Raw genomic sequence first — 26926 nt, 5'->3', positions numbered from 1 at the left:
AGAAAATTGACGAAATATTTAAAAGCATGGTGATCTGACCTATGATACCGGTTAAACGAAATGACATATCTTGAAAAAGTAATAAATGGCAAGTATTACAATAAGTAACAAAAATATTTCGTTATTAATATGTAAGTTTAGATAAATTGCTTGTATTTTTGATCAAATATATCTTTATATCTTTCTTTAACATATCCAGAAACTCTTAGAAAATATCCACCTATCCCAATGTTGAACCGAATCTGCACTAAAGATATGGACTTGCCAATAGTGAACATTCGCATCCCCAAAGGGATTCCTATCGTTATACCGGTGCTTGGGCTGCATCGAGATCCCTCGATATACCCAGATCCGGCAAGATTTGATCCGGAACGATTCGCAGAAGATGAGAAAGCGAAAAGGCATCGTTTTGCCTTTTTGCCATTTGAAGAAGGACGTTGTATCTATTGGTGAGGATATGAATAAATCCATTAATATATCTATAATTTATATATCGAATTATTGTTTCGAATTATTTTTATAGTCTTGTGCATGTCTGTCTTTTGCACTTTATTTCACAATGAGGAGCGTCACAATATAGTTGCGTCTTAAAAACTTTTATAATTATATTTAAGAAATGTACACTGAGAAAAAAAGGTGCTTGGGCTGCATCGAGATCCCTCGATATACCCAGATCCGGCAAGATTTGATCCGGAACGATTCGCAGAAGATGAGAAAGCGAAAAGGCATCGTTTTGCCTTTTTGCCATTTGGAGAAGGACGTCGTATCTGCATTGGTGAGGATGTGAATAAATCCATTAATATATCTATAATTTATATATCGAATTATTGTTTCGAATTATTTTTATAGTCTTGTGCATGTCTGTCTTTTGCACTTTATTTCACAATGAGGAGCGTCACAATAGTTGCGTCTTAAAAACTTTTTTAATTATATTTAAGAAATGTACACTGAGAAAAAAAGTAATTGGATGAAAAAAAATATAAGTTTGTTCAACGAAATGTCTCATTGCGGGGTGCCAACAAAAGATGTATTTATTGCAATAATATTTGCTATTGCAATGTTAACATTATAATTTATTGTTTCAACATCATTATATTATTCTCTATATATTTTTTTTGATTGCTAAAACGCAGTCTTTTATCAAAGGTATGCTATACATAATTGGAGGATTACCTGTTAGATTTGAATTATATAATCACAACTTAAATTCTTTGAAATACAGGTTTAGTTGGAAAAAAAAAGATATAGTTAATAGAGAGAATTACGTATTTACCACCAATCAATTGCGAATTTACATTTACAAAATGAATATGTAGTTATCGCAATGATTTTTGTAATTGATAAGACACGTACCGTAATTAATAAAATTGCATTATTATTAAATATTATTTTACTTAAATATTTATTTATTATTTATTTATTTATACATGTGGCGGTTGGTCGACTGCCACATATATAAATATATTAATAATAAATAATTATCATATCTATCACCCGAGTGATGAATTTCACTGATAGAACTGCGAGTGAAGACGCTTTCGCCGTGGGCCCTTATTTATGGTCTCTGATCGACTTTTACATTTGAGAAATAAGGCCACCTAGCGGTGAAAACGTTTATCTCGGTAATTCCGGCAGAAATTGAATTATATAAATAACATTTTTATTTCTAATAAAATAAATATATATTTGTATATATATTTGTATATATATTTGTATATATATTTATTTTATTAGAAATAAAAATGTTATTTATATAATTCAATTTTTGCCGGAATTACCGAGATAAACGTTTTCACCGCTAGGTGGCCTTATTTCTCAAATGTAAAAGTCGATCAGAGACCATAAATAAGGGCCCACGGCGAAAGCGTCTTCACTCGCAGTTCTATCAGTGAAATTCATCACTCGGGTGATAGATATGATAATTATTTATTATTAATATATTTATATATGTGGCAGTCGACCAAAAATGTTATTACTAATAAAATAAATATATATTTGTATATATATTTATTTTATTTATAATAATTAAGTATAATAATTAAGTTACTACACAAATGTTTTATATAAATTTTATTCCATTGGTATTATTAATTTTTAGGAAGGCAATTTGGATCCATAGTAACAAAAATTGGACTCGCGTCTCTTCTGTCAAAATATAAATTTAAACCTCATCCCCGGACAGCGAAGCCGTTCGTTTACAATGAGAAATTATTTGGTCTCGCTATAAAAGGTGGTGTTCACCTTATTATCGAGCAACGATAAAATAATTGCGACGATATAATTTTGCCGGTTCCACGTGACAAAGCGCAATACATCTTAGACAAATTTAACAACTATCACGAAAGATTGAAGTTTACTATTGAATTTGGAAAGGACCGTACTTTAAGCTTTTTAGATCTGCAACTGCACATAATTAATGACACTGTTATCTTGGACTGGTATCACAAGGCTACATTTTCAGGCAGATATTTGTCTTATTATTCGAATCATCCTGAGTGCCATAAAATCGGCATGATATACGGGTTGGTCGATAGAGCCATACTACTATATCCCACCCTGTATTCCAGTCCAAGAACATAAAATTGTGTATTAATATATTGAGAAACAACTGTTATCCTTTGGATTTAATTTTCAAAAGAATTAATATAAGATTGAACATGTTAATCAACTGTAAACTGAATCATAAGGTGCGCGATAAAAATGAGGTGGAAGATAATGAGGATGCTTCCTTGGTCTGATGAGACCAAGAAAGTGCAAGGTTACAATTTATTTAAATTTATTTAAAATGAGAACGTATGCATGATATAGGAATTCGGTATCCTTTTGTAAATTAAGACTATTATTAGTATCATTTTGCAATTTGATGTAAATCATTTCTGAAACCAGGCGTTCAGATACATATTTTTCGAATTCCTACATCATGCGTACGTTCCCATTTTTAATAAATTTAAATAAATTGTAACCTTCCGCTTTTCCTTGGTCTGAGAAGGTTGTATTTATACACAAACGGTTTACGGTACAGTCACAGTATGTATGTGGTACAGTGTCGTGTGATATATCGTGACAACATGTCATGGACACTTTAATCTTTAATCTTTAATGTAATTTTATATTGTTGACTATCCTCCGTTCTCCGGACTATCTGGCGAGTGCTCGGATAAGAATTCGGAGTTATTGCGCTTATTCTTTTAATTAATTTTGACCATTTATAGATAGCAATCATATTTAGTTCTCATGGTTTTCCGACCTCCTAATCCGAAGACTCATGGTTATGATGGAGAATGGCTTATTGATGACCTCTGAGGATGGCTCGAAGAAGAGCCAAAACGTCCGGAAATTTGTAATATCCAAATACATCTGTCTTTTGACATTACGCACTAATTACCGCGTCGACTCTCTTATTGCCAATTTCTTTTATGTTTCTTATTAATTATTATTGAAGTTAACAGGTTTTTTTAAATATATATTGACTATATATGGTCATATATGATTATATATGATTATATATAATTATATATGATCATACAGAGACAAAATTCATATATAATTGCATTATATATAATCTTTTTTTCCCGGGTAGGTAAATCCGATCTAGTACGATAGATGTTAAATTCTCTTTAATAATTTAATTTGTTTTCTTGATATCGTTAAACATTTAAAATAATGGAATCTATTAATTTATGTATTATGTAAATTATTAGAAGTTGCGTAAAATTTTAGATGGCCTGTTCTACGGTGCGGTATGGAGTAGGAGTAACGAGAGAGTTAGGAATGGACACAAAATTTGGGAGCGAAGAAAACGTGTCTGATGACAGATTTTAACTTGGTGAATTTAACCCCCGTGAAAACTGCCATTAACAGCCTCTCCAAATATGGAGTTCAATTCGAGATTTACGATAAAGTACGCGTAGAACCAACTGAGCAGAGCTTACAAGATTCGAGTTTGCCAAGCATCGACGCTTTTATAGCGGTACGTATACAGAAACGCGATAAAAGACTATAAAGAGAAAGAGAGTACGACTGACTCTTAATGTCGCGTTTTTTTTTTTAAATCTACATTATCTTTTTGTTATCTCATTAAAATAATCTGTTTAATTTTATTACATATCATATTTTTAATTATTATCTGATCATATTATATGATTATTATTGGTGATGGTTTCCTGTTGCCTTCCACATCGCATTATCACAGCCGCCTAATCAGTGATTGGCGTCTGTGAATGTTCAGTATCGGGCCTGTCAAGAATTCTCCCCAGCCTCGATCTGACAGTGACTCTAGCTGCTGCCCTATGTCTCACTTGTTCTTTTAGTCGCTTCTTATGACAGGCAGAACATACTATGGGACTATTCTACCTCGGTCCCATACGGGGGGAGATTGTTATTAAATTATTATTAATATGCAGGTTGGCGGTGGTTCCGTGATGGATACCTGTAAAGCGGCAAATCTGTACAGCTGCGATCCAGACGCCGACTCCTTGGATTACGCGAATGCCCCGATTGGGAAAGGTAAACCGATCCAGGTTCCTCTGAAACCGCTCGTCGCCGTTCCGACAACCTCCAGTACCGGTTCTGAGACAACTGGAGTGTCCATCTTCGATTATCGGCCCCTAAAAGCCAAAACGGGGATCGCAAACAGGTAAACGTTCATTATACGTTGGTTTATTATACGGATTGAAAGAAGATATGCAAAAGAATTAATTCGTTAACTCTCTTATCGCAGATCTCTAATACGTCCAACGTTGGGAATCATCGATCCCAAGTACACGCTGATTTTACCGGAGAGAGTATGCGCTTACTCCGGTTTCGACGTGCTCTGCCACGCTTTGGAATCATTTACGGCGATACCCTACACAGAGAGGACGCCGTGCCCATCGAATCCAATTCTGAGACCAGCTTATTAAGGCAACAATCCTATCAGCGATGTCTGGGCGATGATATGCTCTTCAAGTTATGCGCAAGTAATTAATCAGTCAATTACTTAAGCACAATTGCGTCAATCCAATATCTGTGCATCTATCTACTCTAAACCACAGATATTCCAAATCAGAAAAATAGTGGTTGAATTTTTATCAAGAGATAGAATTAGAAGTTATATAATATTAAAATATAAAGCATTATTCTAATTAATATTAAAATAAATGTATTAATTTTACAAAGCTATCTCTCTTAACAAATATAAAAAACGCTAAAACAGTTTGATATTTTCTTAATTTTTCATCAATTTCATAAACATAAAATGTAATATTAAAATCTAAGGACTAAAAGAAATAAACGTTGTTTAAAATTTACTTTATAAAACACATAAATTAATAAATGATATTTGTAGTTAATATTAATAATATTTGATTTCTTGCATAGATATTTCAAGCGAGCAGTTTATAATCAAGATGATTTGGAAGCGAGGAGTCATATGCATTTAGCAAGTACAATGGCGGGCGTTGGTTTCGGAAATGCTGAAGTTCATCTTTGTCATGGACTTTCGTATTCTATCAGCGGAAACGTTCGAAATTTCCAACCAAAAGTAATTATAAACTTCAAATATATTTCTTTTAAAGCGTCAATAACAGTATATCTTTATTCGCACATAAAATTAAATTACGACTAGATTTCAATATATGTATTATGATATTTAAGCAATTTTTATTTGAGAAAACTAATATAAAAACTTTCAATCACACTATCTTCCTCCAAGCACAGAAGGATATAAAATTATTCTTTTTCTCGTGATCTCTCCTTTATCTCTTATTTAGAATATATCTTTTAAATTATATTATTTTCCTGTATCTCTTCTATTAGAGATACAGGACTAATTATTTGAAATTCTTTGATGTTTTTATTGAATCGCTATACCTTATTTTCAAGAGACACGGTAGTGTCTCGCGCCAAGTACACGCGGAGCGAGACCGACCGTGACTCTTTTACGCGACGCGACGGGTTGCGAGTACCCGAAATGTTGAGATCTCGATAACGAGTGAACGGATCAAGTTCTAAGTAGGCTTGATCGATAGCTTGGGGTCCAATTAGGGGGGGGGTTTCTCTCATAATATTCCGCTACGTGCCCTACGAGCGGAGATATTGCGACGCAAAGTCCAATTGTGAAAATTTATTTTTAAGATACGTATACTACTACTACTTCTAACGCCGACGTTCTTATATGATGACGTCATAATCAGAAACGTTACTTTCACTTTTTCGACGCTGGCGGCGCAGGTATCGCCAGTTTCGATATCGCGCGCGTATTTCGAAATTAGGTCGATAAACTTATCGGTCAGGGCCCGTATTCCATTCCTGCCTACCGACAACTTGCGACAACTGTCGGTTCGATAAGTGTCGTTGCGCAGCTTTTACACGATATGAAAAACCTGCGCAACGACACTTATCAAACCGACAGTTATCGGTAGGCAGGAACGGAATACGGGCCCAGGAGTAAGATTTCTATTTAGGTATTTTAGGTAAATTAGGTATATACTTATATAATATATATTGAGTCAATTCCTTCATGTTTATCTGGAGAGATTTCGTATCCTTACATCGTATTACCACCGCTGCCGGAAAAGAAGGTTCTCTACGCTTGGCAGAAAGTGCCGCTAGGAAATTTTTAAGTCGATTCTTATGAATCAAGCTTGAATTCGATGTCTAAGTATCCCAGGTTGCCGATGACGAGGTCCAGATAGTGCGCTTCATAGTTCTCGGTGTCCAGGTGTAATAATACGTTGAATTCGATGTCTACGTGTCCCAGGTTGCCGATGACGAGGTCCACATAGTGCGCTCCGTAGTTTTCGGTGTTTACGTGTATTAATACCTTGAATTCGATGTCCACATGTCCCAGGTTGCCGATGATAAGATTCAGATAGTGCGCTTCATAGTTTTCGGTGTCCAGGTGTAATTGTACGTTGAATTCGATGTCTAGGTGTCCCAGGTTGCCGATGACGAGGTCCACATAGTGCGCTCCGTAGTTTTCGATGTCTACGTGTATTAATACTTTGAATTCGATGTCCACGTGTTCCAGGTTGCCGATGATAAGATCCAGATAGTGCGCTTCATAGTTTTCGGTGTCCAGGTGTAATTGTACGTTGAATTCGATGTCTAGGTGTCCCAGGTTGCCGATGACGAGGTCCACATAATGCGCTTCGTAGTTTTCGGTGTCTACGTGTATTAATACCTTGAATTCGATGTCCACGTGTCCCAGGTTGCCGATGACGGGATCCAGATAGTGCGCTTCATAGTTTTCGGTGTCCAGATGTAATCGTACGTTGAATTCGATGTCTAGGTGTCCCAGGTTGCCGATGACGAGGTCCACATAGTGCGCTTCGTAGTTTTTGGTGTCCAGGTGTAATAATACGTTGAATGCGATGTCTAGGTGTCCCAGGCTGCCGATGACAATGTCTAGATAGTGAGCTCCGTAGTTTTCGGTGTCTACGTGTATTAATATCTTAAATTCGATGTCTAGGTGTCCCAGGTTGCCGATGACGAGGTCCACATAGTGCGCTCCATAGTTGTCGGTGTATACGTGTATTAATATCTTGAAATTGACGTTTAGGTGTCCCAGGTTGCTGATGACGAGGTCCAGATAGCGCGCTCCGTAGTTTTCGGTGTCTAGATGTAATAATACCTCGAATTTGATGTCTACGTGTCCCAGGTTGCCGATGACGAGGTCCACATAGTGCGCTTCGTAGTTTTTGGTGTCTAGGTGTATTAATAACTTTAAATCTGAATGTAGGACACGTAGATATCGAATTCGAGGTATTAATATACGTAGACGGAGCGCACTATGTGGACCTCGTCATCGGCAACGTGGGACACCTAGACATCGAATTCAACGTATTATTACACCTGGACACCGAAAACTATAGAGCGCACTATCTGGAACCCGTCATCGAATTCAAGCTTGATTCATAAGAATCGACTTAAAAATTCCCTAGCGGCAGAATTAAAATTATGTCATGACATAATAAAAATTCGCTGAATTAAAATTATGTCTAGACATAATAAAAATTGGACGAATTAAAATTATGTCTAGACATAATAAAAATTGGATGAATTAAAATTATGTCTGACAAAAATAATTCCGCATTTTTATTATGTCTGACAAAAATAATTCCGCATTTTTATTATGTGTATACACATTTTTAAAAAAAAGGTAAAAGGAGGCGCTAAGTACACGCATAGTAGTGTATATGTATTATGTTGTTACCCTGTTATGTTGTTACCTCGAAAAAAACAAAGTGGTAGTATTATACCTCCAAATAGCTTTACCCTGTACATACTGTTTATAAAATGCGTAATACTACAAAAAGGCGTGATATCCGTACAAAATTACCTTTTTTAAAAAAAGGTAAAAAAAGGCGCCAAGTACACGCATAGTAGTGTATATGTAGTTATCTCAAAAAAAAAGAAAGTGGTAGTATTATACATCGAAAAAACCTAAGTAACAAGTGGTAGACGTAATCTTTATATCTCGAAAAATCTTGAAAAAATCTAAGCAGTAGTATCTTTATTTCCGAAAAATTATAACCCAAGTGATACACATCACAAAATTATGTTACCTTATCAAAAAGAAGAGTCGCGCTTCAAGTGATCTATTACAATTACAAAAAAGAAATGATATCTCTTTAAATTACAGCGCCAATTACAGAGAGAACATATATATTGCCTCAAAAAATAATTGTTGCACTACTTTGAAAAATTTTTACATTGTGTCAATTAGAAAAGTATGTATGATAACAATTTTATAAGATTAAAAAATTTTATTTAAATTTAACAAGGGAATACAAGATATTTAAATACAAAGTTTACATGTGTATTTTTTAGTGGTCACAAAGAATTACAGAGGTACACAGTACAAAATAAAAATATTTTATTAAAATACATAAATTTTTCTTGTAAAAAAACTTGGCGCTGCTAGACCTCGAAATTTTAAATAAATAAGGACAACAATGTATAAAAATAATTCAAAAAATAATGCGATGGGAGTAATATTAAATGATTATCAGCGTAGATGTGCGAGTGAGTGATATGGGTGTGCGGGTGACGACGCGGACGGCGGATAATGCGGCTTATCATTAAGTAAAGGATAAATTTATTTATTTATTTAAAATTTCGAGGTCTAGCAGCGCCAAGTTTTTTTACAAGAAAAATTTATGTATTTTAATAAAATATTTTTATTTTGTACTGTGTACCTCTGTAATTCTTTGTGACCACTAAAAAATACACATGTAAACTTTGTATTTAATTAAGGGATACAGCGATGATCATCCCATAGTTTCTCATGGTCTATCCGTGGTAATCTCCGCGCCAGCCGTATTTTTCTTTACCGGAAGCGCATGTCCAGAAAGGCATCTGGAAGCTGCGGAATTTTCCGCATGCACTTGATTGCACCAACACGAACGTGACATTCCGACGTAACACCCGATCTCTTGAAAACTTTGATATAGATTCTTGATATTACGCTATATAGGAGTGACAAAGCGTTGTAGCGTTATTAAATCAGTGTGCATAAAAAATCAAACAATCAATATACAAAATGGTAAACATAAATTCCGTTTTACTAATGTTTAATAAATTAAAATTCACATTTATTAATTTTTTGTAAATTGACCGTTTTGATATTTTAGCAAATACGGACGTGAAAAAGTCTCACGTTACACAGAGCATCTCAGATTCATTTTCAGTGGTACAATTTTAAAGATTTTAACGAGCGTACTAAGAAAGAATGCCGTTTAATTATTCTTTTAAGAAGCAAAAGATAAGCTAACGATTCTCAGAAGTTTTAATTTCAAAACATATAAAAAGGAAGATTAAAATTGCATTGAATTAATTACTTACTTTAATTAATTAGTTGTATAAAAATATAAATTATAATATAATAAATTTAATTTGTTTTTTTTTTTATTTTTTACTAAACTTTTACGTATAAGGCAAAATTAGAACGCAATTGTAGTTAAGAAATTATAATAAAAATTTCTAATAAAGTGAAAGTCTATTATGAGCACGAATATCTTTGTTAATGCGCCTGAACTACCAGCAGGCATCGTACATATATGTAGATATTTCAAAAAATTCGTAACAACATTTTTTGTAGATATTTGTCTGCTCTACCACTTCAATCTCTACAAAAATTTCAAAATTCATCGTATTTGTGGAGAAAAACGAATTTGTTTATAAATTGTTAATAAAAAACATACTTAGGGATAGCGGAAAATGGCGGAATTTGAATATGTTGTTCAGTATATTTTTCTGAACACAATGACGTAATAAAACCTTGTGTTGCAATTTTTTCTAGGTCTAATCGTATTTTGACTGGACTATTATCCGATGCGACCATAAAATATATAGTTTACCGGAGATTTCGCTGCTAATTTTTTAGTTTATTTTAGTGAAAATGCGGTAATCGAGCAGACATTTTTTGGTCGAGGTGAAGTTGGGAAGACTTGGCAACGCCGAAAATACCATGTTCGGCACGAATGTCGTGCCTTTCCATAGCGAAAATTCTTGAAATACTTAACATTGGCTATCTAAATCGAGGTTAGGAATTTGCCGGTTGTTGACGAACTACAACTGACGTAAAATGCGACGGTGCCAATTATTTTTCTCACTTGTAACCTTTCTCGACAACTCGCATGATCAGCTGATCAAAACGGAGTCAAATGAGAAAAATCACAGAATTTGGAAAAAGTAAATTCCTCGAAATCTAATGTACAAAAAGCAATGTTTTTTCTCACTTCATCTAATCGAATAATGCGAAAATATGTGATTGAAACCGTGATAGAGCTTTTTTTTTCTGGCCGTCTGTATGAAGTAATGCAAAATTTGTGATTTTCGAGATGGATTTTCTAGAGTAAATAGTCGGTAAGAAGCCACAGAAAAAATCGACTGCAAAGCTGATCATATAATTTGATATAAAATCCGAAATCGAAAACTTTATCTAATATATGCCCTGACGAGACGACTACCTTAACAGAGATAATACAAACTTAATTGATTATAATGCCTCATACTGATAAGTAAACTAAAATTTAGTTATTTCACACTTATTTTAGAAACTAATTAATAAAAAAAGAATTATTTTGTATTTTCTAGGAAATAATCTATCAACGTTGACCACCATAAGTTCTTCGAAACTGACGATGCTCGACGTCTCTAGAAACAAGATCAGGATAATCGGCAAGGAGGATCTGGAAGGCGTACCATTATTGGACCAATTATATGTCAAGTCGAACAATTTGAAGAGAATCCACTAGCACGCTTTTAGCAAGCTCGAACAATTACAATATCTGGATATCAGCGATAACAGCACCATTTCAAATCCAATCCAAGACTGCAGGTTCTGCTGATGAACGACAATCTCGCTTTGCAGGTTCTGCCAGTTTTCAAAACTTACGACCTGGAGCACAATACATTCAGGTGAATATGTGTCACTTTGCCGGTTTTATTTTAAAATACCAAATAAATTAGTATTTATGTATTAAGTAATTGTCGTTATTTAACAGCACCATCCGTTTCGAGTGCGCAAATTGTGGTCTGGACAGCATCAAGGTAGGCACGTTCGACGAAATGCCAGCGTTGACTCGGCGGAAGCTCGCGAAGAATCGCCTGACCGGCCTGCCTGATGTGGACTCTTGGATAATCTTTCGTCTCTTCGAGAATTGGATCTGTCCGACTATATCATCACTACTCTCACACCTAACATGTTCTGCGGCGCCGTATCTTTGAGTAAAGTAAACCTTGGCCGCAATCCGTTGAGAACACTGCAAGTGACGTCGTTCCTGAGAATTCCAGGACTTCTCAAGCTGGATGTGAGCCGGTGCAACCTCGAGCGCGTCTGGAGTGCCGTTGAAGAGTCTTCGGTGAGAGAAATTTACGGAAATTTATTTATTTATAATTAAGCGAGAGAGAATTTGTTATTTAAAACACAATTTATATTCTAATAATATTCACACAAATGCAGAATTGTAGAAAACTTATAAACTAAAATTTTTGAAATTGCACTATGATCTCTATTATCATATTTGAGAAGAAAATTCAGAATTTTTTTCTAATAATATTTGAAGCTTTTGCAAAATCTTTTTAATTACAAACAAAATTATTCTGTGACATCAAGATATTTATTGAATAGTGTATTACGACGTTAAGATATTCGCTGACCAGGGTATCTCACATTTTTGTTTCCGTTTAGGTTCTTGTCGGTTCGCGGTAATCTTCTGCGGCGAATCACCGTCGAGGAACTTAAGGCCACGCCAAATCTCGCCAGTCTGGATTTGTCGCACAATTCCCTGGATTGTGACTCCGAGTTCACTGAAGCTATGCAATGTATAATGCTTGCATACTAACTTTATAGCTTGCCGATGTATATCTATTGTTGGAATTTCGCATGATATTGTACGGCCCTGCGCCATCGTTTCCCCCCCCCCTTTCTATGCTATCTTCCCGACTCGAATCGGAGCGAACTCGACCGACGCGTTCGGAGCAGTCGTCGTTGTATACCATGGTCGCACACAGGCCACATTTGTAGTAGTCTTTGTACAGAATTTGACACAGACAGTATCGTCATTGTAACATGGCCGCACGCGCCGCACACGTTCCTCGTGATAATAATAAAGTATAGAGCGGTGTTAATATATAATCAGATCGTATTGGCTACTTCTACCTATCATTAAAATAAGAAAAATAAGTGGTCCAGAGCGTAAAAACTTTGCCACTACAGGGACGACCGTCGTGCACGCATAAGACGTACGGCGCATCCGTCCCAACATCTATAACACAAATTATTCCTTCGAATATGACTTTCTCATTCTTCCTACTAATGTTTTTTAGCATATTGATTCTCATTACACGTTCAATACGATAACTTTATAAATTTTTATTATAAATAACATATTTATCGAGTACATATACTTTCTTTGTTTTTACAAAATAAACTTTATTTTCAGATCTTTTTTTTCGAAATATAACAATTCCTTTTGTTTAATTTTATAATTTCAGGTAACAAACAAAATTTCTATTTATAATAATAATATAAATTCTTTTATAATTTGAATTTTTGTAACCATTTCTATATTTCTGGCATACCTGGAGATTCTAAACATTCTACATGTAAGTTGGAGATACAATAAGCATTGTTCCCCCAGCTATTATTATAAACAGCCCTATGCAAAATGCTACGTTGATATGTAATAGAATTAAAGAGAAATATCTTTCTTGATCGACGAAGTATTCCGTTATGAATTGCATTCGACGTGCTTGAGAAACATTTATTTATAGCAAAACATCAAAAGTACTTGATAAAAGTTTAGCAGCAATAGGAGTAAATACACTGCAAACGCCAAATACTAAAGAATGTTCGAAAGTAACTTGTATAATTTTCTGTCATATAATATCTTAAAATATTGGTTTACGTATATGTATATTCTATCTAAAATTTTATATTTCATCAAACTCAATTATAATCGACTTCTACTATTATTCAACTCATAATTCTACACGTTGAAATTTTATTCTTCATATTTGACTTAAATATCTTTAATCCAAAAACCAAAAATCATTATTTCTCTCCCAATATATATGTACAACATGTATTTTAATAGAGCGATGTATCATACATAGATATGTGTGCAGATAAATTATTGTTATTTGTCAAAATTAATTTGTTTTTTACTGAAGTCTTAGCTTGCACGTAAACAAGAAGAACTATAAGCAAATGCAAATCTAAAAATATTATCTTACTTGTAAGTGCAGCCGTGTAACGTTTTCCATTATAGCCATACTTTTCCATGATATAGTGTTTTCACATTCATCTTGTAGTTTCACATTATCGTACACATGCTGAACTTGCGTCAATAAATTCTTTACCTGTCAATCCAATAACTTTTATACCAATATACCACCTTTGTATATTTTTTCAGAAAAATCGTTGAGTATAAAAATTTTTCACAGATATTAATTTAATCGTGTATTGTAAAATGTTAACTTACAGCTTTCATGTTAAAAGCAAAAGAGATGTAATTTATCATAAAGATAGCAAAGGAAAACGTGACAGACAGAATCTTGACGACGAGATCCGAAGTACATTTCGAAGTTAAAAATGCGGTGAACTGCAAGCAATAATTTCATTAAAATGCTTGTATTTGAAATTTGTTTTTATACATTTCACATAACTTCTAAATTATATAGAATTGTTACTTTATATGTATATAATAATTTTACAAAAAAAAAGGTAATAATTATTATGTACATGATGTCTTGCAACTATTGTACAATATTTAAACAGGACAGAGATTTTAATAAAAGATGAAAATTATATAAAAGTCAGAATTACAAGAATATTCAAAAAGTAAGCAATCAAAATCAGTAAATAGTATTTTTTAAATTTTAAGTAAAATTTTTTACTTAATATTAGTATTTTTTAAATTTTACAATATCAATTGATATTTACATGTGTACGCGCTCTGCTATTATTAAATATTGATCTTCATATATGCATATCTAAGGTAATATTGATTTTCTCTATTCCGCTGACGTACAATATACACACTGCTTATATACACTGCTCCTATGTGTGTATGTAGTTATACATTTTAACAATCAGTTATACATTAGCAAGTTAATTATCAATGGCAGGGTTTACTCATTACACGGAAATTATTAAAAATTTTATATTATTGATATTTTAATTATTTTTGTATTGTATTTTTGTATCAATAATAATTTTATATTATTGATAATAATTTAATGGTTTATTTAAAAACAATTAGATGTAGTGAATTATTTAACCTAATGTGAATTAAATAACCTAATGTTTGCTTTTATCGTTTTTTACTTCACCTCATAATTACTTTATTTTATATTGAAAAAAGGAATTTTCGACATATAAATAAAGGATTTTTAATATATAAACATTTTTATTGAAATCAAAAGTAACAAAAAGTATAAATATTGCTACAAAAATTCCTACTCGAAAGTATTAATTTTCGGTGAAACAGAAAATATCGCTATCTTTAGTGTAGGGTCAAAAAAGCGACCTCATGTGGTGAGAGTCAAACGTACTTATATTATATAGAAACTATTATTAAGAACAAATTAAATTTATTTACGTTTGTCAAATAGTTTGTGGCAAATTGTGATTTACGCATCTTTACATGCATATTCAAAGGTCGACATACATTAAGGCCTTCACACATAAAATGCCGTAAGGACGTAAAACGTAAGCGTAAGAAAATCCACCAATCAGAGTCGACTATTCCCCTCTTTAAGAGGGAAGAAGAGGGGAATAGTCGACTCTGATTAGTGGATTTCCTTACGATTTACGTCTTACGTCTTCCGTCGATTTGTGTGTCCGGGGCTTTAGCTGTGTTGCCACTGTTACGTCGCGCCTGCGCAAAAAACGGAGCCCGTTAATCGTTTAGCGGCGATATTGCGAGCCTGCGCGAGCCACTGCTCGGAAGATATCCGGGATTTTTGCTTGTTTTAAGAGAATTGATTTCTTTATTATTACAATAATTTAAATATTGAAACTATTTTGTATTATATGCTTTCTAATTACTTATATGTAATTACACCAACAATATATTAATAACATAATAAATTAAGAGCCAATTTCACCAACCACAGTTAGCTTAACCGACGGTTAAAGTTAGCAGGATTGACCAATAGAAAGCAGGGTGGATTCATTTCTATTGGTCAATCCTGTTAACTTTAACCGTCGGTTAAGCTAACTGTGGTTGGTGAAATTGGCCCTAAGGGAGTATTCTGATTTGAAAGGTCGTGAAAATAGGTATTTTTCATGAATTTTTTGTAGGAAAACGGAGAAACCGAATAACGTTAAACTTTTCATGTTCTTTTAACCTTATATTTTGAGAATATATTTTTATTTTTTAAGTAACAAAAATGCTCTTTTTTTATGTTATATCCTAGTCACTAGAATAAGGTATAAATGACAGACGATGTAAATGATTCTAACTGTTCTAGGTATCAGAAACGCAAAAATCAAAAATTTTCTTATTCAGAGAAGTGTGACTATATACCGTACGTCTGAACTAGAATAAACAGTATACGTTTATTAGTTTTTTTCTTTTAATAAAATACTTCCAAAATTTTGAAAAAAGTTATAATATTTTTAATAAAAAGGCCGCTAAATTGGAAATATTAGTTTAGTTCTAGTTCAGACAATAGCCGCTTCTCCTAAATAAAAAATTTTTTGTTTTACCGAGCGAAACGACGTAGTTGAGTTGCACTTTCTCAGGCGGCGCGTCGGAAAATGCGTCCCCACGAACGGTAGTCGCGGTAAGCCGTAATCGCGCGCAGCAATATCGACCGACATCGATACGACTTCGATGTATCGATGCGGTCGCAGCGGATTTTAGGTTGGATAACCCTTTTCAATTAGTTCGCGATGAGTTTTTGACGTTATTTGAAAGGAAATTGTCTTCGCGTGTAAAATGGCAGTGTCCTTTCTTGGAAGAGGAGTCGCTCTGACGCGACGGAATTTCCTAAAAATTCCGAAGCGACACGGATATATAGTCCTGTAAGTTCGTCCTCGTTGTCACGTAGAGGTTAAGTTCCACCGAAACCCCGCGATTACTTCTACTGCGTTTTAATATTTGTTATGTTTTTTCTTGCGACATGTGTGCATACATTTCATACTCTGTATTCCCTTTATCAATTTTATTAATTAATTATTTCAACTGTACTTTTGTCGTTGGAAATCAAATTTTGTTTTTACTTTCATACATGTGTTTTTGAATTTGCGTTCTACGTCATTTACTTAATACCTCTTACATTATTTAATTTATTTATATATTTGTGGATTATTTATGACAATTATTTAATATTTCTTATATTATCTATTTGTTTATATATTTATTGTATATTTGCGTATTATTTATATGTTACGTAATTTAGATATATATTTTATAATGTATGACAAGTTTGTTTATACGTCTCTAATATATTTAAAAAATGTATGTATTAAACTATGCCTTAAATACATTAATTTGTGTGATTAAATTATTTAAAGTATATAATTATTTTATTCCTTTTTTTACATTTTTTGTTCATATTTTTGTTAGGTACCTGAATTGAATTCGTTTTCTATATTTGTAGACGTTATTCATCTTGTATAATTTTATTTTTTTTTTCCTTGATGTCAAGACTTCCAGAAATAGGCGAAGAATCGTCGGAAAAAAATCCTTTATTGAAGGATGACCATCTACCAGAATTTAACACAATCACAATTGAAAAGTGTACAGCAGCTATTGGAAAACAAACCGTGGAATTTGAAGAGAAGATGAAAAGTTTGGAGAAAGTTGTAGATAGTAAGTTTTAAATATTATTATAAGTATTAGTATTAAAAGTTATTTTATACTGAGAATTTTAATTAAATATAATTTGAAAAAGTATTAATTAAATTTATTTCTATTGTGCTGATAGTATAATTTAATAATGAATGTTATAAATCTATTGTAGTATATGCACTGTAAATATAATAGGAATAGACAGTGAATAAATAATATTAGGAGATTTTTAAGGGCCATTGCACATAACAAAGTTTTAGTCATAATCATAAAATTGTAAGAAAATAAACCAATCACACTCGATTATTCTTCGAGCTCATTGAGAATAATCGACTGCGATTGGTCTATTTTCTTATGGCCTTTTAATAACTAAAACTTTGTTACGTGCAATGGCCTTAATTGCCTATAACAACAGAAATAATCTTTAATCAAAAGAAATATGATCCAGCGTCTAATCGCGATTTTAATTGTCAATTTTTATTTATTTACAGCGACAAACGATTTAGATGTATTCAATGATTGGTTACATCCAATCGAGGAAGCATATCTCCCTCTAGAGACCACTTGGGGCATAGCAAAGACTTTGTACTTTGGCAATCAGAGTTTGATGCCGACAAAATGTTACGTGGGTATTCACGAACGTGCCATGAGGGCCGTGGCTAGCAAATTTGGCAGTGCGCCACTCTTTAAAGCATGCAAGGAAGCGCTGGACAATAAGAATATCAGATTGACACATTCGCAGAGGAGAGTACTTACAAAGTATGTGCTGGAGGGAACTTTGAATGGCCTGGAGCTGCAGGATAAAGAATTCGAGAAGTATACAGACGACTTGAACTATATCTTGTCGAAAATCAAAGAGTACAAGCCAAAATACGAGGTCTATCATATAATTTGGAACACATTTATTTCGAGAAAAGCGCAACAAACTGAAATTTAAACTGATCCTTTTTTAGAGTGCTACAGCCGTGTATAATATGACAATACATAACAAACACGTTGTGGAGGATTTTCCAGAGGACTACCTCAAGTCTATCGCGATGAATCCTAGGGAACCTTACACAGGTCCTTGGATGATCACTTTGAAGCCATATATCCTGCAACCGTTTATGGGTGCGCATCTTTTGTATATTCATTAATAAAACAAATTAAATTCTAGAGATTTAATATTTTTCATGGATTTATATATTTCCTTAATTAGAGTACTGCCCTGATCGTGAATTAAGGGCGTCGATTTGGGATGCTGATGTCACCCGGTGTTCTAATTATCAGGAAAGGTCTGTTCAAGCTAGCGTGACGTTAGAGGAACTCCGATCAAGAAGAATCGAGCAGGCGCAACGCTTGGGATTCAAAAATTACGCAGAGATGAGCATGGAGACAAAGATGGCCGGCAATCTGGAGAATCTGCACAACACAATAGAAACTCTTCGGAATACTGGTAATAATTTAACTTATTATAAATGAGAAATATAACAGAAAAATAATTAAACATTAATTAGAGCACTTATGATAATTAATTTATTAAAATTATGAAAGAATGGTAATGTTTTATTATTAATTAGATCTGTAGGAAAAATTGATATACTTTTATTAATATATTACTACAATTATGAATGTGTAATATTATTAATAATAGATTTTAGATTATTGATAGCTTTAATTGATTGATTAATGACCATTTAATATTTTTTTAAGCGTTTCCTGCTCAGGAACAAGAAGTCGCAAATTTAACCGAGTTTGCAAGAGAGAGAGATTTCAATGATACTCTAAGGGTATGGGATATTGCATATTGGGGTAGAAAACAACGTCGCAGTATGTACAAGTAAGTAAATTAGCATGTTAAATATCTGTGTGTAAATATATATAGATATACATATATATATCTTAAATATACTTAAATTCTACAACGCAGAAAATTTAATTTCTTTCAAATAATTATACTTTAAAATGCTGTCGACCACAAGATAATTTTTTAATACGTAGATAAAGATTTTGTGGTCGACAGCATTTTAAAGTATAATTATTTGAAAGAAATTAAATTTTCTGCGTTGTAGAATTTAAGTATATTTAAGATATTTGATACTTATATTTTTTAAAAATCTGTGATATTAAATAAAATATCATAAAGTAATGTATTTTAAAATTTTTTACCCAATTCTCCGTCTTTATTCAGTTGCGACGAAAACAAATGGAGAGAGTATTTCCCGCTACCGACCGTTCTATCGGGCCTCTTCGAGCACATCGAGACGCTCTTCAACGTGAAAATCGTTGAAAGCAAGAAAGCGGATATCTGGCATAAGGACGTACGGTTCTTTGACATATTCGACTTGAACGGATCTAGCGCGGCGCCCATTGCGAATTTTTACCTAGATCCCTACGCCAGAGGAAGGGAGAAGTTCCGCAAGGAAGAGGACTCCGGATGGGTATCCATAATTAAGAGCAAGAGCAAAATCGGCAATAGCACTCCGTTAATCGCCCTGATCTTCAACTTTCCGCCACCGATAGGCGACAAACCTTCCCTGCTCTCCTTCAGGGACGTGCAGGTTCTCTTTCAAAAGGTAATAGGCTATTGTTTATAAAATTATAATGGATTTGTATGTATATGTTCATAAAATAATTAATCTTTTATAATTGTTTGCACATTACAGTTTGGACACGCTTTGCAACATTTGCTAACTACGGTCGAGTATTCTGACATTGCCGGATTGTCGTTTGTGGAATGGGACGCGGTATTCATTTGCGATTTCTTCATGGAGAACTGGTATGAAATAAAGTTATTTCTTTATTTATTTTCTTCGTTTAATTATTTTCTTTCTATTTTAATACTCTTATACCGTTAATATTGTAATTAATTAATGAGTTAATATATTCGGTGTAGGTTGTACGAAACATTCATGTTGCAAAAAATTTCCGAACATTACGAAACAAAGCAGCCATTACCTGCGGAAGCTATCGAGAGCATTAAAAGAATGAGGTCGCACTTGGCCGGTTATAAACTTTGCAAAGAACTTTACTTGTCACATTTAGATCTGGAGCTGCATTCCAGGTGAGCATCGATCTACAAACCTCCGTTAAATTCTAATACAAATTCTAAATTCTGAATTTCTTCCCAAATTATTTAAGAGAAACGCAATTACATTCATTAAATATTTACATCTTATTACATTATTACTTACAAAGTAAACAAAATATTTGCTATTCTTTCAATAAAATTATTCAACGACTCGATATTTTGAAATGACATCGGTCTTCGCGTCGCTTAATCTTATTTAATTATTGAAAAATTTGCAGTGAAATGTTTTGGGTGCCTATGATGAAACGCTTGTGGCCAAAATATTTCGTATTGCCTCTCGAAAGAAGGGACGTTCATGTTTGCAACTTTGAAGCTATATGGAGCGGTAATTGGGCGGCCGCGTATTTCAGGTATTGCAAGATACATACATTTATTTTATATAGATTGAAGAATTGTCGCAAATTGATTTTAATTTAAGATAGATATACAATTGTTATCTCAAATTGCAAAATGTTCCTATTAGTGAAATAATAAAAAGTGGTTTGTTATTTACAATTGTTACTAGTAGCTCACATTGCACAAGCACTGATTGAACTGTTAAATTGCAGCAAAGTTTGGTCCGAGATGATTGCTGCCGACTTATACACAGCTTTCCAAGAGGTCAAGTCCGACGAGTTGCAGCAGAAGGAGTTGGGTGCGAGATTCCGTAACACATTTTTGTCCTTGGGCGGCAGTTATCCTGCCGCTGAAGTATTTAGGAAATTCAGGGGAAGGGATCCGAGCCCGCAGGCGTTACTGGACAATCTCGGGTTAACGCGAGCGACGAAGGAAATCAAGTGATGCGATTACATGATTAGATAGAATACTACTCTTCAAGAGTGCGCAAAAATAACGATGAATCCTGTATAGTAATAGATAATTGTTACCTGGATCTATACATAACATAGATCCAGGAATTAATTGAATTGTGAAGTGGTCAAATTAAGCAATAAATTATTACTTGTGTAAAATATTACTTGTAAATTGCTCAAAAACGCGAGTTTTTGTTTAAATTAAAATTAAAGTGATATAAAGGAGGTTAAATAATTTGAATAAAAAGAAATATTTAGTGTATTATAAACAAATTTCTTTTTCTTTGGTACCGTGCTGTTTTTAATCAAATGTTTACAGTATGCTTTCCCCGCATACTCTTTCTGTCTTAAATATATGTATGCTCGGATGGATTGTTATAATTAATACATTTTTAAGAAAGCATATTATACATTTATAAATTTGGTTAAATTTTTTATTATAGTTTTGATATATTATATGATTATTATTATTTCTACACATTTATAATTTATAATAGCGATTTTTTTTACTGACCGATAAAACAATTCTATTTTATCCTATATCGATAATTCTCACATCTCTGTTTTTATTAGTTCACTCGACTAATCAATAGATGATGGTTGCATCGCGAAATTTCTAATTAATATTCAGCCTCAACCAATATGCTGCGTTCCTACGGTTGTCTTTTTGTATGTTCCTTTTTTGGTTCAATAAAAAAAATAATATTTAGAATAATGTATTTAATGTATCGTGATCTAGACAGATGGCTAATAAATAAACTAACGAGCGATAATAAATTTGCTTATTAAGGAAAATAAGCGTTAAATTGAAATAAATGATACGTGTCGGGCAGAATTATCGTAAGGAAATTAAAGTAACGAGCAAACACGCGAGATATATGACACTCGATAAACAAGACATATATATATATCAATTTCCTGGAAAGCTATCTGTTTCTTTTTGAACGGAAGGTTGCAGCCGCCTTGAATAATGCAGACCTGCTTTACATCAATAATTCCTGGAAAACCGTGTTACGGTCTGTTAATAATTAGTCATTATCAAACTATCGTAATTGCTATTTTACGGACTGTTCCCGCGGAAAGACTCAGGGTTAATCAAATTCTGATTAACTTAATCGGTGATTATCTCCGAGAATTGTTTACTACAAGATTTTCAATTTTACAATTCATTTCTTTTTATTCTTTTCTGTCGCGTAGAACAAACAAAAGATCGATAGTACATATCAACGAGATACCGCAGGTGTACGTTACATTGTAAATCATAATCGCTGATTAAATTAATCGCTCACTAATCAGCCTTTAAACAGTCCGCATCCCGAGGTGACCGGTGGCTGAAGCGACGTCCGATGGATATCCCGATAAAATCTGGTTTTCGTTCTCGTTCTCGGGATTAACTACTTAATTAACAGCCGCAGACAAGTCGGGTTTTTCGGTCGGACGCGCACGGTTTTTATCACGTTCGGTTGTCGTTGTCGTCGTTGTCGTTGTCGTTCGACGCGTGACCTTATTCACACCCGTTATATTACGGCGCGGTAGGTAGGTAGGATTATGAGTCATCTTCTCCGCGTGAATACTAAATGCCGCGCTGCATCATTATCAGGCGTCGCACGTGCAAAATTTATTTATGAGCTCGTTAATCATGCTTATTTATAGCGAGCGCATTTATTTACTATGTCAATTCTTTATGGAACGATCAAGTGCGCTCGTCGCGATTACTCGAAATCTACATTTATTGTAACAAAAAATAAAAAAGTTAGTGAGAACGGTTTTTGAAAACATCAAAGAAACAAAATAGAAAACTAAAAAAATTGATGCAAATAACGTAAGAAAAAAAATTGAATTAATAAGGTGCCAATTCATGAGACGCTGAAAATGAGCGTCAACAAGGTGAACATAGTGGTTTCGCTTTGACGCTAGCGTCAAAGAAATAGGAAGTTGAATTTGTTTAATATTCAGTGTCGTCGCTGAATCGTCGTTAATCGTCCCAGTACAATCAAACATAGACTTCGAAATACGTAAAATATTAATTATTTTTAGCAATATCGTCAAGTAATAATATTTTATGGATACATATATAAATAAAAGATATTATTTCTGAAGATTTTTACTTGCTGAAAATGAGCGTCGAGCGTTGACGTGAAAAGGTACCTTAAGAATCAAAATCAAATGAATAAAAACAATCCGCCTTTAAAAGCGAAGAGTGGAATTATATTCGAAATTTATATTCGAACCCTCTAATCGACTTTGCTCCGATTTTTTAATTACGTTCCTTCATCATTTATATTATCTTTCAATTTCAATTTTGACATCTCGCAACTCGCTGTATCCTCAGCGGAGTTATTATTTAAGCCAGCATTGGCCAGCATCCACGGAAGCTGGAGAGAGAGCATTATATACAATTATCAAGAGACACGGTAGTGTCTCGCGCCAAGTACATACATTATACGAAGAGGCCGGGAAGCGAAATACGAGATCGCGCCTCATCTCCATTCGGATTCGAAACTGACGCAACCCGCGAGAAGTTGTGCGCGACCCCGTAGCTGCTGACGCGTCGTTGTCGCGGCCCGCTTTTCGCTGCGCCGTGCAACACGGACGGGGCGAAGTGACCGCGAAGCTTCCCGGAATGCGAGACACACACACACACACACACGCGCGCGCGAGCGCGCGGCGTGCAAGCGGAGCGCACGTTGCAAATGTGCACCAGACTGTCTAATCGCGCCGAGAGAGCGCGAAAGAGATTCCGACGAACAGAGAGGCCAGAATCCATGCCCCTTCAAGCATATGATGACGCGCGTCCCCCCTCCCCTCTCTCACTCTCTCTGTTTCTCTCACTCTCTGTCTGTCTGTCTTTCCGCCTCTGACATTTCCTCACTCATTATATATCTTCTTATACCGGGTGTCCCCCGCCCCGCCGATGTTGCAAGGTTGATTCGTGCGTACGTAAAATGCGTAGGTGGGCGTAGAAACAAATACGTGCATTGAAAGCCGCAAATGAAGTAGATGTAACAATTTTGGCGTAGATACTTGAAACATGTGTGATTAGTGCGTCGTAATTTGTCAGAACTTCTGACAGTTTTAGCATCTGCGTATGAGAGATTGCCGCGCGAGATTATATATAAATAACGGCTCATGCGCGATATTGAATCAATTCAAAAAAATGCGATTTTCTATTTTTTAAACGCCGATTATGATGCAAGAGTATCTAGACGCGACGTGTACGTTTCGAACGCGTCGAAATTGATGTAACTTCAAGGCACTTGTAACACTCATTGTCAGTTATGTCATATAAATTTGTATTTTACTTTCTTTGATTAATAAGAAAAATTGCAGTTTATAACAGTTGTTCGCGCATAAGATATAGAGATTCTCTAAATATTGAAGTCATTTTCGAAGATAAAGTTTTTGAAACAAAAATATTTTATTCTGTATATTTTGATTTATTTTTGCATGACGAATTATTAATATTGCTCAAGTTTTTTGCAATAATTTCAGGCGTTTTCTCTCTCTCTCTCTCTCTCTCTCTCCTTGTCTATATATATATTTTTTTTGCAAGTTTTAATACTATATATTTTTTATAATAAAACAATATTTTTCGATTAATAACAAATCAATTTACTCCTGAGTTACATATAAATATGGAAATATTTATGGAATAATTTAAAAAATGTATAGTATAAAAATTTGCAAAATTTTAGACTTGTAATAAATAGCATTTTCCAACATTCTGTTAATAAAAATATTAGAAAATGTCGATTTGAAATTCATACGATAACCGACTCCAATTTTATTCTAAACTACTGTAGAATTATAGATATTAATAATAATAGACATCTAAATTACATGTAACATAATTTCATCGTTTGCATTATTAAACTTTTAATTCTAGAAAGTCGTCCTTATACAAATTCAGTTTCGGAGAAATTGGAGCACGCGACATAAAAGATTCAAAGAATACATTTCGCATAACCGATTTCGCGCTCCGATATCCACATATGCTCCAAAAATCACGTCGAATCAATCGTCTCGCGAAATCGTGCAGTTTACCCCGTTTTCCATTCCGAGTGATTCCGAGCGATTTCGTTCGTTTGTCTATTTATAAGACAAACTTTCGTTCTCGCGGGCCCGCTTGTCGCCGCTTGTGTATAAACACGCGCCGCCGCGTTGCGTCGCGTCGCGCCGGCCGGCCGGCCGGCGCGGCCGATGTCGGCCGAGCGGTGCCGAGGTCGCCCGAAGCGGCGTGAGGCAACAGGCGGCTCGTTTCAAACGGCAGGTGGGGAGAGTCTGGAGTTCCGGAGAGTCAGTCGAATCGCGCGCGTCAGTGAGTCGTCGGAGTTTGTGGCGCGAGCATCGTCCGATCCGGTGGTCCGTCGCTGTCTTCACATCGCGCCGGCGGTGTTCTCCTCGTACGTGTGCCGTGCGCTTTTCGCGCGCGCGCGAGCGAGCGAGCGAGCGATCTCGTCGTCGCCCTTTCGGTGAAACGAAGGCTAATATACGCGGCGCGGCTCGGACAAAGCCGTTGTAAGCCGCCTCGCGCAAATATTAGCCGTGCGCTGAGAAGCCGTGCCTCTCGAGACGGCGACGATAGTGGGTAGAAGACTGAAGTTGGCGATCGACAGAGGGAGAGAAAGGAAGGAAGCTCTCTCGCTGACGTTTCGAGTGTTTGACGTTCCCAGGTAAACGCGCTCCGCAAAACGCCCCGTGTTTGACGGCAAACACAGGCGCGCTGACATACGCTCCTCTTCGGTCGGCTTGAGTTCCGAGAGAGAACGACACGGGAGAAAGAGGAAGAGAGAGAGATCGAGAGCGTATTGTTTACCGTCGGCGATATCGCACGGGCTTCCGCGAATTCTGAATCTCGCCCGTCGGCGCGGGATTCAAATCGCGTGGGACGCGAGAGGGAGAGAGAGAGTGTGTGTGTGTCCGTAGCCAACTTCGCGGCGCGGCGCGAGTTCGAAATTCGGATCTTCCGCGCGAGCGAGCGTGATCGGCGCGCGCCGCCAACTTCACGCAGTTGCGCGACGGATTTCGCCGAGTTCGGCGGAGCGTGAGTGAGCGCGTACGTTCGCGGATCCGTGTGAGGAGAAAGAAAAATACCTGTGTGCGCCCTTTTTGGAAAACTCTCGCATGACGCGGACTGCAGGCCGCCGGCGGTACGTATTATTGTCGCGAGCCCGTCGTGAGCCCTCGATGGCGCGACGGTGTGCGAATAATTGTGAGAACGTAGCGAGGCGCGCGGTGAATCCGGCGCGGTGTCGATCGTGAACATAACCCCCCGGGTCACAGAACTGTGTGAATTTCGGACGCACACGCACGACGCGAGTCTCGCACGCCGCGGATTTTTGCGTTGAATTCCGCGAGATCTCCCCCCTCCCGATACTCTCGAAAATTGTCAGTTATTGTGACTCGGATATCCGGGTGGTGCGGCACGTCGCGCGCGCGGGGGAAGCGGAATCTATTCGGTCGCGAGTGTTTTGGAGTGTTGATCGATCTACCAACGAGTGGTGCGACGAATGACAAGCGCGAAAATGAGGATGTCAACGAGCGAGCTGCACGCGGTGATCGCGCTCGCGATATTGTCGACGATCAGCCTCGGCAATGAGATTAAGGATTACTGCTCGATACACAAGTTCGACAATCTACCGGGTGGCTTGAGCTTCACGAAGGAGGTCGTTACCACGGAGTACGCGAACGTGGGTGCGTTCAAGGCTCTTCACTGCTGCCTCAGGGGATACAGGAGCATCGAATGGTGAGTGTTGCTCCATTCCTTTCGCGTACTT

The 26926-nt window shown here is 35.6% G+C and overlaps 2 protein-coding genes and 1 pseudogene across 2 annotated transcripts in view; all 3 read left to right on the top strand.

Annotated features, from left to right (window-relative positions):
* Positions 1 to 188: 188 nt before the first annotated feature.
* LOC139821772 (hydroxyacid-oxoacid transhydrogenase, mitochondrial-like) lies at positions 189 to 12622 on the top strand (annotated as a pseudogene).
* Positions 12623 to 16108: 3486 nt separating this feature from the next.
* LOC139821771 (uncharacterized) lies at positions 16109 to 21422 on the top strand. The gene is made up of 11 exons (XM_071793078.1): positions 16109 to 16519; positions 17146 to 17309; positions 17780 to 18165; positions 18242 to 18398; positions 18487 to 18723; positions 18981 to 19107; positions 19459 to 19843; positions 19934 to 20046; positions 20164 to 20331; positions 20577 to 20708; positions 20907 to 21422. The coding sequence occupies exons 1-11, from the start codon at positions 16434 to 16436 to the stop codon at positions 21136 to 21138; spliced, it is 2187 nt and encodes a 728-aa protein (XP_071649179.1). The 5' UTR covers positions 16109 to 16433; the 3' UTR covers positions 21139 to 21422.
* A 4032-nt stretch (positions 21423 to 25454) lies between these two features.
* Positions 25455 to 26926, top strand: part of LOC139821265 (interleukin-1 receptor accessory protein-like 1-B) — a 175023-nt gene continuing 173551 nt past the window's right edge. Inside the window, exon 1 of the mRNA XM_071792172.1 lies at positions 25455 to 26895. Within this exon, the coding sequence (XP_071648273.1) occupies positions 26660 to 26895 (236 nt within the window). The 5' untranslated portion in view covers positions 25455 to 26659. The remainder of the gene's footprint in view (positions 26896 to 26926) is intronic.

The sequence above is a fragment of the Temnothorax longispinosus genome, chromosome 11 (assembly GCF_030848805.1).
Source record: "Temnothorax longispinosus isolate EJ_2023e chromosome 11, Tlon_JGU_v1, whole genome shotgun sequence".
Lineage (NCBI taxonomy): Eukaryota > Metazoa > Arthropoda > Insecta > Hymenoptera > Formicidae > Temnothorax > Temnothorax longispinosus.
This window is presented reverse-complemented; position numbering and strand designations above follow the sequence as displayed.

Coding starts and splice junctions, on each gene's coding strand:
- LOC139821771 (XM_071793078.1), top strand. CDS start 16,434: ATGGCAGTGTCCTTTCTTGGAAGAGGAGTCGCTCTGACGCGACGGAAT. Junction 17,310..17,779: donor TTTGGAGAAAGTTGTAGATA/GTAAGTTTTAAA, acceptor ATTTATTTACAG/CGACAAACGATTTAGATGTA. Junction 18,166..18,241: donor AGTACAAGCCAAAATACGAG/GTCTATCATATA, acceptor ATCCTTTTTTAG/AGTGCTACAGCCGTGTATAA.